At 37.6% G+C, this 19,545-nt stretch overlaps 1 protein-coding gene across 11 annotated transcripts in view; it reads left to right on the top strand.

The window, feature by feature from the left end:
• Positions 1-19,545, top strand: part of Map2k5 (mitogen-activated protein kinase kinase 5) — a 236,736-nt gene that overhangs the window by 119,124 nt on the left and 98,067 nt on the right. For 9 of the 11 annotated variants that reach the window (XM_078049410.1, XM_040276276.2, XM_005316728.5 and 6 more), the window contains 3 exons: positions 7,058-7,131; positions 8,095-8,145; positions 16,237-16,308. In XM_078049410.1, the coding sequence (XP_077905536.1) occupies positions 7,058-7,131; positions 8,095-8,145; positions 16,237-16,308 (197 nt within the window). Of the gene's footprint in view, positions 1-7,057; positions 7,132-8,094; positions 8,146-10,977; positions 12,055-16,236; positions 16,309-19,545 lie in introns of those variants that run through there. The other 2 variants (XM_078049412.1, XR_013438726.1) reach the window with 2 other exon arrangements.

Genomic DNA, 19,545 nt, shown 5'->3' with positions numbered 1-19,545 from the left:
GTTTTAGAATTAGCATGTTTTAAATGAAACTTGAAGTAGTCAGTGTGGTGGCTTCATACCTCAGATATCATGTGGAATATTATAATGGAGGAACAAGCAGAATTTAAATTAAGGGAACTGTGCTTAGTCCAACATTTAAAGGGATTCTCTTTGCTTTCAATTCTGCCTAGTGAATTCAGATTTAGCTTAACTATATAAAGTTCTAATATAATTTATATTCCATTTACCTCAAAAAGGATTTAAGTGACTTTAAATGAGCTAGAGACAAAATAAAATTTTAAATGAAGGGATATTTCCACTTCTACCTATGGAGGAATCACTACTACGAGACTTGCCTTCTGCCAACAATTAGGAAACTGAACAGCATGTATGAAACAACTGTCTTCAGACATTAGGCAGTAAGCAGTGTGGGAATCCCTGGGAAGCAAGTAAGATGAGCCTGTTTTCAGCCTTTCCACCTGCAGACCTACTCAGAGCCCAGACATCTTACTGAGCTAAAGAGACAGAGTTTGGAGTGTAGAGTCCAGAATGGCTAGCCTTCACAGAGAGAGTCTTAGAGAGAGTCAGTAGCTATGCAAAGAAATAATTCTAGAAGTGATGTAGGAGTGTTCTTGAATCTTTGACAAAGTGGTAATCTCTATTCATAGTGTAAAACCTTACAAAACTAGACAAAAAGCTACTATTCAGGTAAGAAAATTTCTGAGGAATTGTAAGTCAAGCAATTTCCAAAGCTTATACAAGGTTGAGAATCTTCTATTTTCAACCACCCTATGTGGCGAGTTCTACCAAATACATTGGAACATTCAGGAGAAACATTAGAGGGAGTATGCCTTAGAGTAGTGAGGTTAAACTAGAATAGAAATTATTCTAGATTCTCCATAAATCAAAGTCTAAAATAAGCCTTAAAATGATTCAGCTATCTTCTTGTTACTTAATTATATTGGTAGTGTCAAGGCCAACACTTTTAAAAGAATTACAGCAAAATTCAGTATTCAATAATATAAGATTCACATTATCTGGCATCCAAATAAAAGAACTTTTTTTTAAAATTATGGATGAAAGATCATAATAAGGAGAAAAGCTAGTCGGTGGAAACAAACTACCCACCTGCACACCAGAGATAATGGGCTTTGGAGTAATTACAAAAGTTATAAATATGCTCAAGAAATTCAAAGAAAACATGAGCACAATGAGGAGAGAAATGGATGATGTAAAAGACAATGAAGTGGAACATATAGAAATGAAAAATAAAAATGGAATATCTGAAATAAAATTCTACTTGATAGAATTAATAGTGGGTTACCAAAAAAATGTTCTTGAAGTTAGAAATATAGAAATTATCCAGAATTAATATTAATATAGAATTCCCCTTTCTACTATTAGAGAAAAGAGATTTTTAAAAAAATGAGCCCAGCTGGGGTGACTTTTGAGACAATATCCAGAAGTCTAAAGTATATATGTAATTGAGTTTTGAAAGAAGAGAGAAAAGGTGGGGGTGAGGGGATGATTTAAATAAAATAATGGCCTAAATCTTTTTGAATTTGGTGAACTTAACAATCTACAGCTATAAGTTCAAGATAAACATCTAATCACACCAAAGCATCTCAAAATAAAAATTTTGAAAACCAGTGATTAAATAGAAAACATTTAAAATATTCAAAGAAAATACAACACATTAAAATATGAACAACAGCAGACTTCTTGCAGGAAGCAATGCAAGCCAGAAAATAATGGAAAGACATCTTTAAAGACATTGAACGAAAAAAGAGCTGTCAATCCAGAGTTCTGTCTATTCATTTATGTGCAGGTTATGGTTGCTTTTGTACTATAGCAGGTGAACTTGAGTAGTTACAACAAACAATGATGATTTCCAAGTCCTCAAATACTTATTTTATGGGTCTTTGCAGAAAAAATTTGCCAACTTCTGGCTTAGAAGCCATTAGGAGAAATTAGTGAAATGCTGAGGCAGGTGGCGGGGGAGGCTCAACTGACCCAAAGAAGGCAGGAAATGAAGAAAAAAGGAACAGTGAACACATGGGACAAATGGTCAGATGGTACATTTGAACTCAATCATATCAATAATTATATCAAATATAAATGGAAGACTGGGGTTGTGGCTCAGTGGTAGAGCACTTGCCTAGCATGAATGAGGCACTGGGTTAGATTCCCAGCACTACATTTTAAAAAAATAAATAAATAAACAAAAAATAAATATAAATGAGTTAAGCACTCTAATTAAAAACACAAATGTCAAGCCTGTTTTAAAAAAAAGACCCAACTTTATTCTGTTTTCAAGACTCTATTTTAAATATAATGATTTAAATATAATGATTTATTATATTTAAAATGTGTTTTAAATATAATAAATATAAATAATGACAAATGTGTACTATCCAAACACTATTATCAGACTGTTTAAAGCAAACGTAATAGCTTACAGTGGGATTTATAAAATAAGAGAAGATGACTAATCTATAATAGCAGAAATCTCAGTGATTGCCAGAGTCCTGAGGTCAGGATGTTGTTGACTGAAAAGAGACACAAAAAACTTTGGGGTGATAGAAATATTTTGTATTTTCATTGTGGTCACATGTATGTACACATCTGTCAAACTTGTAAAACTGCAAAAATGGTTGCACTAAAATTTATTTTTAAAAACAAAAAAAATGTTTATTTCAAAAATAAAGTGAAACAAGAAAAGAAATTTGAAATATCCTGAACATTTTAGAAGTTAAATCTGAGGAATAAGTAGTGAGTTAGATAGGTCTTTTTAATTGCTGGCCTGAAGACCAGATTTTATTGGATCCGTTTCTAACTTTGTAGATCTGGAGTAGAACTGAAAAAATAAAAACAAAAACTATTTTTTTTAAAGCACAGTCAGGCTTTGGAGCTATTTAGTTGCATAACTCTCATTATCTTTATTAAAAGAATAATGCCAGTTGGTCAGAAGGAGCATCATATTTCGGCAATGGGCAAGCAACACTATGATCCTGAACTCTCTCATGAGCAGTATTTTTGGTCAAAGAATATACCACCAACTCCTTGATCAGCATGCTCCTGGAGGCCAGAGACAGGGTCTTCTTCTTGTTTCTCCCCACAGTACCTAAAACCATTTTCTGACATGTGTATGGTAAAGCATCAATAAATATTTATTGAATGAGTATTTTTGAATGATGTGGACTCATCTCAGAATGAAGAATGTCCTTTAGAAATATTTTCATTCTGATGTGTATTCCATTAAGTGGCAAAGACGCAACTCCTTTTCAGGTCAAATTCATTCCTTGTCTGGGTATGTTAGCCCATTTCTTCAGTACAGATGACATTTCTTAACCATTTGCTCAACAAATATTGTTTCCTGTATATACCAGATGCCATTCTAGAAATAACATAAAGCAGATAAAGTGTGCATTCATGGAGCTTCCCCTCAAGAGAAAATGACCAGTAATTAACAAACTTACGTGTAGAGATACAGGGTGTTGATAAATGGTAAATGTTAAGAGGGTTGAACTAGAGGCAAAGGGAAGGGGACATCAGGACCTGGAATGTAGCTGGTTAGGGAGGCTTCTCTTTAAAAGGGAACATTTGAGCAAAAAGGTCAAGGAAGTGAAGGAGTAAGCAGTGCGTGTATGTGGGAGCAGAGTGTCCAGGGATGGATCCACAGGGTGGGAGCGTGCCTGTCCGGGAAGCCAGTGAGGTAAGAGAGTGAGGCAGAGGCAGAGGTAGGGCAGCACGCGCAGGCCCTAGAGACTCAAGGAGGACTTCACACTTGCAATGAGTGGGGAAGTCATTGGAGGTTTTAGGCAGAGAAGGGTGTGGTCTCATTTAGGTTTTAAAGGGTCACTTGAGTTGCTGCGTTGAACACAGACTATTGTAAAGCAAATGTAAAAATAGGGAGACCGGTTCAGTAGGCTTGTGGAGGAATGAGTGCAGATGGTCTGGCAAAATATTTCCTCATAAGTTTTAAATTGGATTTACAGTTCTACTCACTAGGCTTGAAAACCATTTTCCTTTAGCTAGTATTTTACTCAAATATAGCTTTAATTGCTATAGTCACAATGGTAATTATTCCCTAAATGTGATAAAATATATCACTTTTTGTAGGTTAGTTGATTACCAGTTGCTAATGCCTTACATTTGTAGAGTGTTTGGCAGTTTTAAAAGCAATTTTATATTCAGTGTCTCTTCTAACCCTCACAGTTCTTTAAGATTGATACACTATTCTCTTCTTAGAAACTAAAATATCACATGGTAAATCCAAAGTCATATGCCAAGTTTGTGGCAGAGTCCAAAAAAACTAAAACCCAGGTCTTCTGTCTGGCAGATTGAATCCACTGAATTTGTTTAAAGAGTTATATTCAAATTATGCCTCAAGATATTACTGGGAACGAGAGCATTTATATTAGCAAATTTAATAAATTGTTTAAAAAAACCATTAACCAGTGAGCAAGATACTATGCCCAGAAGGAATACGTTCTAAAATGTAGGAAGCATTTTCCTACCCTACAAACTTACTCCTTGGAGTGACGATACCTGTAACAGATCATCTAGTAAAATGTGATATGCTCAGTTCCAAATAAATGGTAAGGACAGCAGATGGTGCAACCATTCAAAGGAAGTCATAATTTTAGTGGCCTGAGAAAAAAGTCTAGTAGTTTGGTTTTTAGGGCAGCAGGGAGGCAGGTCCTTGAGATGAAGGATGGGCAGGATTCAAGTAGTCAGAAAATATGAAGAAAGGGTTTATAAACCAGGGACTAGGAGGGAAATGATGAAAACAGCATGAACAAGGCTCAACAATGGCATTTTTACTTTGAGGCACAGTAAAATTTGGTTTGAGAATGACTGGATATCTAGTACTTTTATGTGTACTCCTACAAACAGGGGTGGAGAGAGGAATGTGCAAACACTATGCCGAGGCTTTTCTTAGAGCTGGATAGTACAGCTACTGCTGGACAAATACACTCGCCTTTGAGAATATAGTCTAGCAGTTTGGTTTTTTATTTTTTCTCTCTACTGATCAAGTGTGTGTCTCTAATTAAAGCTAAATATTTGCTTCTTTGAACATACCTTATGATTTCCATGTAGCTCCCTCTAGGAGCTCAAAATAGTTGTTCATGATCTGTCTCCATCTGGTGTGGTAGCTTCAGAGTATGTTAGGATGTCAGTATGTAAGACAGCCCGTTTTTTTAAAGAAAAATACTCAAAAGTTGAGGGCCTATAATGAGAATTAGATTTGGAAAAGAAGACAAGGCTACGTAGAATTTAAGATTTGTTTCAGTTCAGCAAACATGGATTGTGTGTGCTGTGGCTGTCTGTGATGTGCTGGGCTTACTACGGGGGCACACTGGAAAACATGACCCCATTCTTAAGGAGTAGGTGGGGTTATGCCCAGTATATTTAACTTCCTCCTTAAGGAAAGAAATGATGTAGTGAAAGTGGTATATTTAAGGTTTGGTATGACAGTGGTGTAAGAATGATATTGAAATCAGGAAAAGCTGGAAGTTGAGAGACCAGCTAATAAGAGAGTTTATGCCTATCCCAGCACATCAACTTGTCGTCAGAGTCCCCCCAGTGTGGTCACAGTGTGTGTCATCTGAAGAGCATACCACAGACACACGTTCTACAATTGACCCCACATCACTGAAATAGGATATCAACATAAAATAGTACTTTGTGCTCATGGTTTCCATCCATTTATTCACTCGTCCATTCAAAAAACATTTATTAAGCACTTACATATGCCCACCACTCTTCCAGGGGCTGAGGATACAGTAGTAAATAAAGGCAAAATCCGTGCCTTTGTGGAGTTTACGTTCTGGTGTCAGGCCACACTGAGTAAGAAAATGCCAGCATACCGCCTGTCACATAGTAAAGAGGGTTTAATAGTTCAGTTACTGAGTTTGAAGTTGAAATTTGAATTAAATACCTACTCTTGGCAAGATACTGGCTGGGGTACCTTTTTGCAAAGTGGAGGGTTGGGGCAAATTAACTCATTCATGAATAAGTGTTGAAGTGTTATATCAAAAAAAGTATGAATCTCTTGTTCAGATTTGAAGTAGTTACAGTTACACACTGTATTAAATATAACCAGTTGTCTGCCTTAGACCATTTTTGCCATTAAAGATGAAGTGTCAAAGCAGTTTCTGTGTACCATAAAAGTGGTGTGCTCTTGTCTTACTTGGATGGTTTTTGTGACCTCCCTGAATTCCAGAAAAGGCTCATTGTTGTTGGTGAGGCTGCTTCACAGAAACCCTTTGTGTCATGACTTACCACTGACTGCCTTGGTGAAAAGTATGTCAATCCTTTTGTTAAGTATAATAGCAGTCAAAAATGATGTCAGGGAAGAAAGGGATAAAATAAAGGCTGATGGGTGCGTGCATGTGCACACATACACACATCTTTTACGTCAGTTTCTGAACATTATCTGAAGTTGCATTTGTCGTGGGAAACACAGGAAACAGCAACAGCACATTCATTTTCTCATTGTTTCCTTCGGATGTGACCTGTTACCAACAACATAGGAGTGATTTTTTTTTCTTTGTTGGCTTCCTTTCAACCTTACTACCAAAGATAGACGGGATAGCTTTTTGGTTACACAATTTGAGTAAAGCTAATCATTTTTGTGCAGATTCTTGGCAAGAAAATATATATATATATATATATAATATATAATCATACACACACACACACACACACACGATCCTGAAAGACTGGGTATAGGATGATGGGTATATTTACTATTGTCAGAAGCCAAGATTTGATTTGACTTTCACTTGAAATAAACCCTTGCTTCTGTAGAAACCAGGAATGGGTAGAAGTGGGGAACCTTACGTTTTGCCTCCAAATAAAATGCTTGCATTAAATTTGTGATTCGAATTTTGGGTGAGCAGATGATGTCATTTTCTGCAGTGTGGTATGGTGTGTGTATGTGTGTGTGTGTGTGTGTGTGTGTGTGTGTGTGTGTGAGAGAGAGAGAGAGAGAGAAAGAGAGAAAGCCTTTAAAAACCAGCAGCCCTGTGGATACAGAATGGGTTATGCAAGCTTTTCTGGTCTCTTTTAGATGTGAAGCCCTCCAACATGCTAGTAAACACAAGAGGCCAGGTCAAGCTGTGTGACTTTGGAGTGAGCACTCAGGTAGGTCTCTTTCCTCCCAGTGTACTCTCCCCTCTACAACATTCACTTTTTCTTTTCAATCTGCTGTCTGGGTTGAAAAATCACCTTGCTGCCAGACAAACAGAAACCGCATCCCTTCCTCGGCTGGGAGTGTGTTATTCATTTTTAATCTCTAAGCGAGTTTCCCTCATCAGAATATGATTGTTCATTGTTTAATGACAGTAAAAACTGCTGATATTGTAATTACTACTTACGAATAGCAAACTTCATTGATATGCAGCTTTGATATGAAAGCGTTTGGGCCAGACAAAAGGGAGGGCAGGGTGGAAGCTGTGCCTGGGGAGCCCAACTGGCCCACAATAAAAATTAATATTGGGAGCAACAATGGTGGAGGGCCATTACAATGTGCAGCACAAATTTTAATTAATTTCCATTTTGGGCCTCCCCTGAGAACCCCGGTGATAGTGACCCATGAGCGTGCTGTGATGTTGATTTGAATTGCAGCCACCTTTACTCCCAGCCAAACACGAAGACCAAAGCGAAGGTCATCGTTGTATTATAAGTTGTCAAAGTCTGTTATCCCTCCAGCGTATTTAGTGTTCATTTCATTCTAGTAATGCATGGGGCTTCATTCACATCTTGAGCCATCTGACTAAAAAATGAATGTGTTCAAATTCTACTTCAAATTGACTTTTTATATCAGGCGGGTTTGGGGTACTAAAGCGATAACGCATCCTGCTTAAGTGAATTGTTTAAGGTTATCTGCTATAAACTGGAATGCTGTGCTTGTTTAAATTGGAAATCACATTCAAAAGAAAGGAGAGATTTAATCATTTTTAATGCCTTTGTAGATAAATTTGTTCTCTTTTACATAATTTTTAGTTGATTTATAGGAATGATGATTGTAGGTTAAATGAGGAATAATTGCCCATTTTATTTCCACATTATCTTTATATTGTTCTAACAGACTGTTTTGTCTCATAGCTGGTGAATTCTATAGCCAAGACGTATGTTGGAACAAATGCTTATATGGCGGTAAGTAAACTTATGCAAAAATAACATTTAAAACCAACATCTTTATCTTTATGTACTTGGTAATGTATAATTCTCGAATTAATTCCACAGCTTTAGCCTAGCAGATCATAAATTACAAAGTCAATCCAGTCAGGATCCAATTTTTAAATCTTTCCAAAATGCATGAGGGACTGCAGGGGAGCTATCAACTCATCTGACTCTGCTGACTTAACTAGTTGGTTTAAGTGTGAAATTGCTGAGTTTTGAAGTTTAATCCTACAGAAAAAAATGCACATTCTAGAATACTGGCTGCTTATCCGTGTTGCTTACTTAATTAATCCTAAAATATGCCAAGATGTCAGTCAATAAGGTCGATTATTTTTTCCAGGAATACAGACATGCTTTGTCACCAGATCAAAATGAAATTACTGAGTTAGTTGAGTTTTACTTCTAGATCGCTGAATGTGAGGGTTAGCAGTCCAGTCTCTTTAGAACTTGTACCTATCTATTTTGTTTAGATATTGGATTCATGCCTGTTATAAGACAACTTTAAATTTGTAAAAATAAAAGGTAGGAGCACAGAGCTGTTTCAAAGATCAGTGTAGTTTGGCTCAGACCTGTTTTTCTTGCCTTTTAAGTAAGGGAAGTATTCATGTCCACAAAAATGTTTTAGTATATTGGTTTGGAGCTAAATTTTTGTTTTAACATTTTAGGATTAATTTTCTTTTTAATGAGAGCTCTGAATTTACTTAGGTTCTCCCTTTCAGTTCTGATCACTTAGGTTTATATATCATGTAGTGCAGAATTTTAGTATGGATAGAACCATGGCGATTATGCTCAATGTTCTTAGTTCATGTTATTTTTTTGTGGGGGGTGGGGGAGAGATTGAATCCAGGGGGGTTTAACCACTGAATCACACCTCCAGCCCTTTTTATATTTTGTTTAGCGACAGAGTCTCACTAAGTTTCTTAGAGCCTCATTAAGTTGCAGAGACTGGCTTTGAACTTGCAGTCCTCCTGCCTGAGTCTCCTGATTTGCTGGAATTACATGCATGTGCCACCAAGCCCAACTCATATATTATCTTGATTAAAATTCTTTAATATGGATGAAACCCAGGATCTTATTCTCAGAACAATAGGGAGCATTTTTTTTCACTCAGATATCAGAACACTTTACTTTTGTTTCGCATTGTTTTTAAAAAAAATTATTCCCTGTTATTTTTCTGAATAATTTAAAGAAAAAATGAATTCACCTATGAAGTCATCATATCTGGTTTTATAAAACTTTGTCTCTTTCCTGGCTACCCCAGGTTGGATAAAATTGGTGAACCGCCTTTGTAGCTAACAAAGCCCTGCTGATGCTATAGTCTCAGTCTTTGAAAGAATATGAAACACTGTGATTAAAAAAAAAAAAAAACTATAAATGAAACAACTTCTCAACCACCCATCATGTTCTTAGTAGCTTTAAATTGCTCAAATAATTAAATTGCATTATATTTGAATGTACAAATCCAGCTTACTGTTGTCTTTCCCAGGTGTACATTAAAGAAATTACTTTTTTCCTTTTTGTTTATGGATGAATGTGATGCGTCCATCTGTTAATTGAAAATGTGAGGATTAAAATTATGAAACGTTAGCTCAGGTTGGCAATGCTGAAATTGCTTTGCTTCTTGGGTGAGTGAATTCTAGTCATCAACTTTATAGTAAAAGCTATAAAAAGCAGAAGTTACCTAGGAAGAAAACAGAGATAACCTGAGAAGGAGAGCTGGGCTTAATTCAGTAGGTTCTCATTGGCCAAATACTTACTGAGATTGCATCAGATCACAAAGGCTGGGGGTGAGGAACATGGAAATAGCCTATATTACTCTAGTACAGGTATTAATCCCCACCTAGTATCTGCTGACAGTCTCCTGAGGAAGAAGGGCTGATGTGGTTTTTGTTTGTTTGTTTGTTTGTTTGTTTGTTTTTTAACCACAACTGGATTCCATTTCAGCTGGTCCGTTTTATCATTTTAAGTTCCACATGAGCAACTATGCAAAGAGTTAGCGAACTACACAGGTCATTGGCCTGTTTTGTAAATAAAGTTATTGGAATGTGGCTGCAGCCATTTGTTTTTATTTTGTATGTATTTGATATGGCTGCAGTGGCAGAGCTGAGGATTTGTGACAGTTGCAACAGAGAACATATAACCCACAAAGTGAAAAATATCTACTGTCTGGCCCTTTACAAAAAAAAAAAAAAAATCACCAGTCCCCTGTCTATGTCAGTGAAAGTGTATCTGAGTCTGAGTACCTTCAGTTAATCACCCAGTGCTCACTGAGCACCTTCCATTCTGTCTGTCAGGTACTTTGGAACTACTTGGCAGTCCGCCTAAGATTTGGGCAAGATAGGAAACATGACCTCATATACAGCAGCATTGTCTATGGCCTGACAAGGACTTAAGCTATTCTAACATACATTTAGAAAATAAGAGGGAATGTAATGTACAGATTTGAGGATTCAAACAGGATGCAAAAAGGGCACTTAGAACTAAGATCACTGAGGAAAGATAAGCATTAAGACTCAGAAACAGAAGGCAGCATGGAATCTGTGGGGGTGGGAGGTGGGGTAGAGGACAGATAATAAATTGTGGGAATGTATAATTAGAGGTCATCTGATGTAATGATGGAATGCCCTCCATTTCCCTCACTTTGTATTCATGTGTACTTCTGTATGGTGGTAATAACATTATTAATAATAGCTAGCACTTAATTAGCACTATGTGCCAATCATTCTTCTAAGCTCTTGCATGTTAACTCTTTAAATCCTCACATCAACCCTATTAAGTAATAAGATTATCATTTTCATTTTACAGATGAAGAAATTGAGGCGAGAGAAGTTGCGTGACTTACCCAAGTTCACACAGCTAATAAGTGGCAGTTAGAATTCATAGCTAAGTGATCTGCCTCTAGAGGCTAACTTTTAATTGCTGTACCTCTCAACATTTCAAAATTATCTGTCTCTCTCTCCAGTCTATATTATGAACTTCACAGGGGCAGAGTTTATTCTTTTCACCCTCTCTACCTGTCCTTCACACAATGTCCAATGAATGAGTTAGTTCATGACAGCTATAATCTAGAAGTATCTTGTTCCCTAATAACAAGATGAGAGCACCCAACTTTTTGTATTAAAAATCTTATTTACATATTAAAGTATTTGAAGACCCCCGATTGTTTAAATACAACCAGGTAGACCATTCAAATGTTTAAAAGAAAATAAATCAGAAAGAAATAGCTCTGAATGCTCAAACAGTATCACTTTATTCTCCTATACCCTTGAGTGTAAGATACAAGAAAAATAACAATAGGAAAAAGGAAGACTTCTCTAACATCCTAAGTCATCTAGACAACAACTCTAACTGTTAAGCAGCAGAGCTTGTGGGAGGTTTTGAAAGTCATCATGATCAACCTCCCCACTGACCGTGAGGAGTTGGAGACAGAGACCTGCAAAGTGAAATGTTCTGTTCAAGGAAACATGCTTTTTAGGGGACAAATAATGTAGGTTCAACAGACTCTTTCATGCAAAGCATGAAAGATTTGCAACTACATTTTAACAGTATTTCATCCAGAAGGATGTCAAAGGAATCCAGAAGCTTTGGAAGTTATTATTAAGTAAAACTATTTCTCAGAAATTCTAATTACTAAAAATTTATTCTAATCTTAAGACAAAAGTACCTAAATTTTAACAAACTATTCTGTAGTCATTAAAATGTGATATTATTAGTATTTTGAAATTTAAAAAAAAGTCACACAAATGCTTATTCTTTGTAATCAGAAAATAAGTCTATTTTCTATATGACTATTCTTATATCCTGAATCCCCCCCACAACCACTGTTCAGGCTGTTCCCATCCTTAGAAATATCTTTACCTGGAATAAAACTTATAAAGATCATGTGCTCTGACTCAGGTGGCCATGCTCATGTCGTGACAGGAAGGGTAGGAGTGACAATTAGGAAAAAGCTAGCATTTACTGAGGGTTCCCAGATGGCACAAACTGAATCAAGCATGTTACGTGGATTCATTAATCCTCACACGACCCCACAGTAGAGAGCTGTTGTTATCATCTCCACTTCACAGAGAACCAAAGGTGAAATAACTTTAAGCCCAAGGTCTCGGAGCAGCACCTAGTGAGAGGCAAGATTTAATTAGGGCAGCAGCTTCAGGTTTCGATGGATGGCAGGTTAGGTTACTTGGATCAAGTCTTCTGTTCAAAATGGCTAGTTTAAAAAAAAAATTAAACCATTTCAGATGCACTGAAGAGCTAAATGTACAGGAATTCTCGGGACAATTTTTGAGTGAAATCTCACAACAGAGAGGAATGTAGAATGTCAGAGCGCTAGAGCTGTTTATTCCTGAGGGCCTTCACCTTATTTTACCACTTTACCACACTCGGTAAAGGCAGTGATCAGGCTTCAGGGCCCACCTAAGACTGAAGGTCTCAGGAGATCTTCCCCAGAGATCCTCCCCATTTTCATGCTGAAGAGGGTCACCATTGGTGATCTAAAGCTGTTCCTCCTCTGTAGCCCCAGGGAACTGAAAAAGAGGCCTTTCAGAGAGAAGCAGGAGAAGAAAGAAAAATGGAAAAGGTGGGGTCAGTACTGGAATGTTGTATTGTAAGCAGAGTTATGGAACTAGTTAACTGGTTAAATGCCCAGTCACAGAGTGGCTAGGGGGAGGAGTGTGAGTTCCAGCTTAAAGCCGCTGTCCTAGAAGAGCCATTGTAAATTTGCATCTTAGATCATCACCATACCTTGCTCTTCTCAAGAACAAGCCAAGGTTTTTGTTTTGTTTGCTCTTTACTTCAGCCTCAGTACAGAGGTACTTCTCAGGAAGTCATCTTATCACTTAGCTTTTTACACTGTTGACAGCTGTCATGTGAGAAGGTAACCGCAGCCTTAGCTTTTTAACTGCAAAATATCCATCACAGATCCTCTGTCATCCGTGTTGTACATGGTGGCTGGTTTTGTTTTGAGAGGACAGTTCAGACCGCCTTGGTTCAAGTGTGAGACCAAGGACTGGGCGTGCAGGGCAGTGGTTGAGCATTTGCCTGGTATGCACGAGATCCTGCATTCAGTGCCCAGAACCACAAAAATATAAATAAATAAAGCATGAGACTAGCTTTGAATTCAGCCTTAGTTCATCAGATCTTAGCTCCATATATTCAGAATGTTTTGGGCTCATCTTCTACCTAAATCAGTTGCAGGGCCCTGGGCATGTTGCAAGTCTGTCTATCTATGCAAGCTTTAGAATAAGCCCACAGAGCTCACTACTTGCTTTTGCTGAGCATTCTTGCTCAAGCACATCATCACAACAGTAATCTCATTTTGTTAGCTTATTGCAAGGATAATTTTTCCAAGAGGTTATCAGAATCTCATCCTGAAGGAGTTCTCTTATTTGTTACCTGATATCTATGAACATTATCACTTTTTTCTTATTTAATTTTATATGTTTTTTAAAAGAGATTCCTTCTTTTTTTTTTAATGGGCCTTTATTTTGTTCATTTATTTATATGCTGTGCTGAGAATTGAACCCAGTGCCTCACACATGCCAGGTCGAGCACTCTACCACTGAGCCACAGCCACAGCTCCTCTATGTTTTATTTTTCACCTCTCAGTTTGCATTTGTTTTGGTAGTTCAGTGGGCAAATTTGTGGGTATATTTAATCTAATTGATAATTCTGCAAGAATATTTTGTATTCACGTTCCAATTCTATTTGTATGTTTGTTTCTTCTGTATTCTGGATGAAGTTCTGTGTGTTGCTAACTATTCAGGCACTGGAAGAAAGAAATGGAGAGAAGAAAGAAAAAAGACCAGGGAGTAAGATTGCATTTGATTATTTCTTGAACAATTCTAGAAGGTGTTAGGATTTTCATCTTTGCTATAAGTTATTGATGGACATAAAAAGCTATAATGTTTGGGGAAGTTACATTAGAATTCTCTGAGGATCTTAATTATGAAGTTCATTCTTAAAAACAAATGTGCAGTGAACATGTTTTGCACCCTTCCAGTCAGCATGCATGACTGTCACGTGCCAGCTGTGGCACAGGCATGAGGTAAATGAGACACTCTCTTTGTCTCTGAAGGGAAAGAGACTAGAAAATGGGCGATTATAACACATAATGATAAATAAATGTTAAAGATATGAATCTCAGTGAAAACAGAGACAGGACTTGGTAGTTCTGCCTAAGAAACAGAGAAAGGTTACACAAACAAAGGTGGCCCTCAAACAAGGTCTGTACAAGGTAGAGTCACTAAGCAGAGGAGGAGGAAGGTGGAGGCACTGCTTTTCCAGAAATCTTTTTAGTGGCTGGAGTTGAGGGTACTAAAGAATCACCAGATAAGAATTTTTAAAAATGAGATCTCCAGGCCCTCACACAGAGATTCTGGTTCAGGAAATTCATTTGTGGTGAACACCTGTGGTGGTTGTTTGGCAGTTGGTCCAAAGACTGAATTTTCAGAAATGCTCACCAGATTGAAATTGGTTCTTGGCTCCACTGACTTTTAGTTCTGGGGAAGTTTGACACTCTGAAAAGAACTCTGATTTTTCAGTCAGAAATAACTGGGTTTGAGCCAGGAGCAGTGGCTCACACCTATAATCTCAGCAACTCGGGAGGTGAGGCAGGAAAATCACAAATTCAAAGCCAGCCTCAGCAATTTAGAGGCCCTAAGCAACCCAGTGAGACCCTGTCTCTAAATAAAATACAAAAAAAAAAAAAAAAAGTGGAGGTCTGGAGATGTGTCTCATTGGTTAAGTGCCCTTGAGTTCAATCCCTGGTATCCCCCCCAAAAAAGAAAAGAAATAACTGGGTTTTTAAACCTAGTCCTGCTCCTGAACAATCCATTTAATGCTAGCTAATCCACAGCTTGAGGCTTGGACAGTAATAATATCAGGGATGATAATAGTACAAATCTCATATGAATGTGAATATGAAATGAGATTATGTAAAAGGGCTTAAAATGGTGACTGGATGTGGAAATTCTTTAGTAAATTTACATAATGGTAATGTTGATGACAGTGATGATGACAATAATGATGTTTGTCCCATAACTGGCTAGCCACTTCCAAAGGAATACATCCTAATACCCATCGAACTGGTTAGAATTGGATAACGAGATATGATCCATTATCCAGTATTGATCCCAGCCCTGCCCATTAGCTGTGTAAGTTTGAGCAACTGCTTCACCTTTGTGGGAACTCAGTTTCTCTTACTCATTTGTTAATGTGTTCATTTCAGACATTCTGTAAGTACCCTACTGAATGCCAAATCCTAGAGGGATAGCTGAGGAAGCCCCACTCAGTATAAAATTATTTCTGTTGAGGTAGAGTATGCATGTAGCAGGTTTCTAAACCAGGTGTCTCTACACATCTTGAATGGAGGACCAAATGTCCCAAGTGGAATTTCCAAACTATTCCTTGATTCGTATCAAAAGAAACCCTGGTAAGTGAAATAAATCATTGAACAGTTGGTGAATCTAGGAAAAGGAAATGTAGATGTTTTTTACACTAGTCTTATTTTTTCCCCTTCCCTGTAACTTTGAAATTATTTCCAAATTAAAAAAAAATCAAAATTTTCTAAACTCTAGTCTTCAAGACTTATCTACCAAAATGCAAGTAAATAGTAATATTGTATAATTTTGTGTAATTTGTCACTCCTCAGTTAAGACTACTAGACTTGGAGGGAGAAGACCTGGGTTTAGGTCTCAGCTCATTTGCTAGTTTAGGTGGCTGCCATAGTAATTCACTAATTGGAACTTTGATCTTCTTTATTTGTGAAATAGGAATGATATTTTTTTCCACAGAGACTGTATAGAGGATCAAGAAAAAAATATACATATATTATATATATAAAACATATACTCATATATATCTCTATAAATGCATACATATATATGTACAGAAAGAAAATTTCTACATATTCTCTATATAATATATACATGTACATATACATGAATGTGTGAAATTGTTTTGCTGGGCAGATATTGGAGGCTTCCCATCTTAGCCAAGCTTGTGTTCAGTTTATGTTTCCTGAAGTAACTTAGATCAGCTCACAGACTCCTTTCTGTTTTCTTCCAGCCTGAAAGAATTTCAGGGGAGCAGTATGGAATACACTCTGATGTCTGGAGCTTAGGAATCTCTTTCATGGAGGTATGTTGTTGCTACAACCAGATACTTCTGTGAATGTCTGTGTTAATATGTTCTATCAGGAGGAACAAAATAAAATAAACCTTCAGTGTGTTATGTATATATGTAAGAGTTTGACTCTCTAAAGTTCTTACTTATTTCGATATTGAACTGTCTTTGGGTAATTCTAAAGCACTATTTCTCATAGATTGCCTGTGTAAGAAATATCCAAAGTGCTTGTTAAAAATACAGGTTCCCCAGCCCCATCCAAGACTAGTTAAATCCCAATCTCTTAAGAATCTGCACGTTTAACATGTTCTCTGGGTGAACCCCATACCCACTAATTCTGGAGAACCTATATGCTAAAAGAGGGATTCCATTAAAATGCTATGTGATGCTATCCTGTTCGAATATAACACCCCAAGCTACAGCCTACTTACTTGGATGTACAAGTCCTTTGTATTTGTTTTTTTAAAAGGGAGGAGGGGGGGACACCTTGTTCCAATATAGTGCTATCACATTTTTTGGGGGGGGGGGCTGTAATGTGATGGGTGTGGAGGGACACATGTATGTAACATAATTATATGTCTTTACCCTTCATTGCTGTATTTAGAATGGACTTTATCTTAGTATGGTAGGTACAGCCCCACTAGATTTCTATGCTGAGGTCTATAAAGTGACCATATGACTTATATTAGAAGGACATGTGGTTCAATTTGAATTACAGTATTATAAAACCCAGGTATTCTCCAGTGCTTCAAGATTATTTCTCAACTACATTGATTGAGATAAAGGAAGACTTTCTTAAAAGTAGAAAGGAGTCTTTAAGTAAGACCATAGAGTTGCATTAACAATTTTATCACCTTTTTTAGGTCAAATACTTTTTCTGTGACTTTTTGTAATGCATGAATTCCATTGCATATATAGGGAAATATCTTTATAGACTTAATTCACCTGCATGGTAGAAAGAAAGCAAAAATAAAAGGTTCAGTGTTTATACTAAACCTTATTAATTCTGTTTCTCTATAAACGGGAGTCAAAGAAGAAATACAGTATTTGTGCATCAGCTCAGAGGTTAGCCATAATGGTGGATGGATCTCAGGACTGTCTCCCAACAGAATCCTGAAGGTCTTGTTCTAGCTTTCAGTGGAAAGTAGTTCTTTTGATTTGTGGGACTCAGGTCTTGCCATTATATAATTTCCTTTTGCATATTTTAAAACATCATCACTGATTATATTTTATAAATGACCAGATAGAGTGTAGAACATTGAGAGGTTACATGATATAGAGATGAGCATCCCAGGCTGGAATGGAAGACCGTCTCATTCCATGTAGTCATATCACACATGTATGTGGGGTGGGGTGGGGTGGGGCAATATGCAGTTCCCGCTTTGCTACTAGTTTCCTTCATCTGTAAAATAAGATCTTTAAGACGCTTTTTAGACTAACTCCACTGCTGCTCATTCTGCTGTTTTTCCTTAACTTTCACACAACTGTAGAGCTATTTGACTAAGAAGGGGCTGTACCCTGGCATGGCTTAGCCACAGGGGCATAGAATACTGTAAGAGAGCGTCACTGAGAGGTTCAGACTCAGAGCACATATAAATGTTCACCATTCACCCTTCCTCACTCACTTTTGTATTCCTGTTTTGAGCTCCTGCTGTGCCTGCTGCAGGGACAGTGGGGGTAGAATATTGAGAGGACACTCAGGTCTTGGCTCTCCTGGAGGACATTTGGTGAGGGGTGGAGCATGAAAGCAAAGATAGAAAGCAAAGTGACAACTAAATATGTAGCTTGTCAAGTGGTGATGAGTCCTATAAAGGAAAAGAAAGCAGACAGTCCTCTCTGAAGTACCATTAGAGCAGGGACTTGAATGCCACTTGGTAAGAGCAGGTGCAAAGGCACAAGATGGAGTGTACTTGGCACATGTAAGAAAGCAGAGAGACTAGTGTGATTGAAGTGGAGTTAGCAAGAAAAAAATAAATTCAGAGCAGTAGCCAGGGGCCACATCATATACAACCTCAGAGGCCATGCTGAGGACTTCAGCTGTTACTGGGAGAATAAATGATCTGACTTAGATTATTTTCAAAGGATCACTGAGTGCTCCGTGGAGTACAATTGCAAAGGTGCAAGCACAGAAACAAGGAGGTCAGTTTAGGTAGATAGGAAGGTACATGCCAAATAAATTAACATTTATATTTATTTGTGTTGCATATTGTAATACACATCTACCAATATTTTGCTAGGTACTGGGAATGTAGTGGATAATAAAAAGAGACTTTGGGGCTGGAAATATGGCTCAAGCAGTAGCGCACTCACCTGGCAAGCGCAGGGCGCTGGGTTCGATCCTCAGCACCACATAAAAATAAAATAAAGCTGTTGTGTCCACTGAAAACTAAAAAATAAATATTAAAAAATTCTCTCTCTCTCTCTCTCTCTCTCTTTCTTTCTTTCTCTCTCTCTAAAAAGAGAGAGAGAGAGAGAGAGACTTTTGTGAAGATTACCATCAATATGTTTGGGATTTCATTGATCATATTCCTTTATCCTGGAGGCAAACTATTAGTCTCTAGAACATTGAAGAAAACAGAATTTGTAAGATCAAAAAATATTAGGTACAGGGAACTGAAAATGTCAGTGTTGAATGTGAAACATCCAGATGCCAGAAGGAGCATGCTGCAGAGAAATGTAGAGTAAGATGACCAGGTGAGGGTAGTGAGGGCCAAGAGACAACAGCCTTCTGATGCGCCCTGTGTTTTAAAATGGTTGCTAAGGGGTGGGTGTGAGAGCAGGAGGAGGAGATACTGTAGGGTGTGAAGAGGAATCTAATTATGATCATCACCAAGGCTTGTGGGGCACCTCTTGGTACAGGAAGCTTAATGCCTTCAAAAGCCAGCCTGGCATTGTAGCCCCTGCCCTCCAGGAGCTTCTGACCCACCAGACCAGCAAGTGACCATGGCTGACCCTCCTAAGTAGTAGGCCAGTAAGCCATTAGAGAACACAATGAAGCCCCTGGCATATTTTATACCATAGTTAGGTAGGGAGGGTCCAAGGTAAAGAAAAGCATGTGATAGGGAAGAAAAGAAGGAGCATTTGAATCCATAGAGCAGACGTGGTAGATGATTCAGTAATGAAGATTACAAGAGAGGCCCAGAGGAGCCCAGGTAATGAGAACATTACCTGAAGGCATTGGGAAGTTAGTCCAAAGAATTACTTAAAGGCTGAGGTTCTTCATTTGCTTACCAAAGTATGCTTGGCCATAGG

This window comes from Ictidomys tridecemlineatus, chromosome 5 (genome assembly GCF_052094955.1).
Source record: "Ictidomys tridecemlineatus isolate mIctTri1 chromosome 5, mIctTri1.hap1, whole genome shotgun sequence".
NCBI classification, from domain to species: Eukaryota; Metazoa; Chordata; class Mammalia; order Rodentia; family Sciuridae; genus Ictidomys; species Ictidomys tridecemlineatus.
This window is presented reverse-complemented; position numbering and strand designations above follow the sequence as displayed.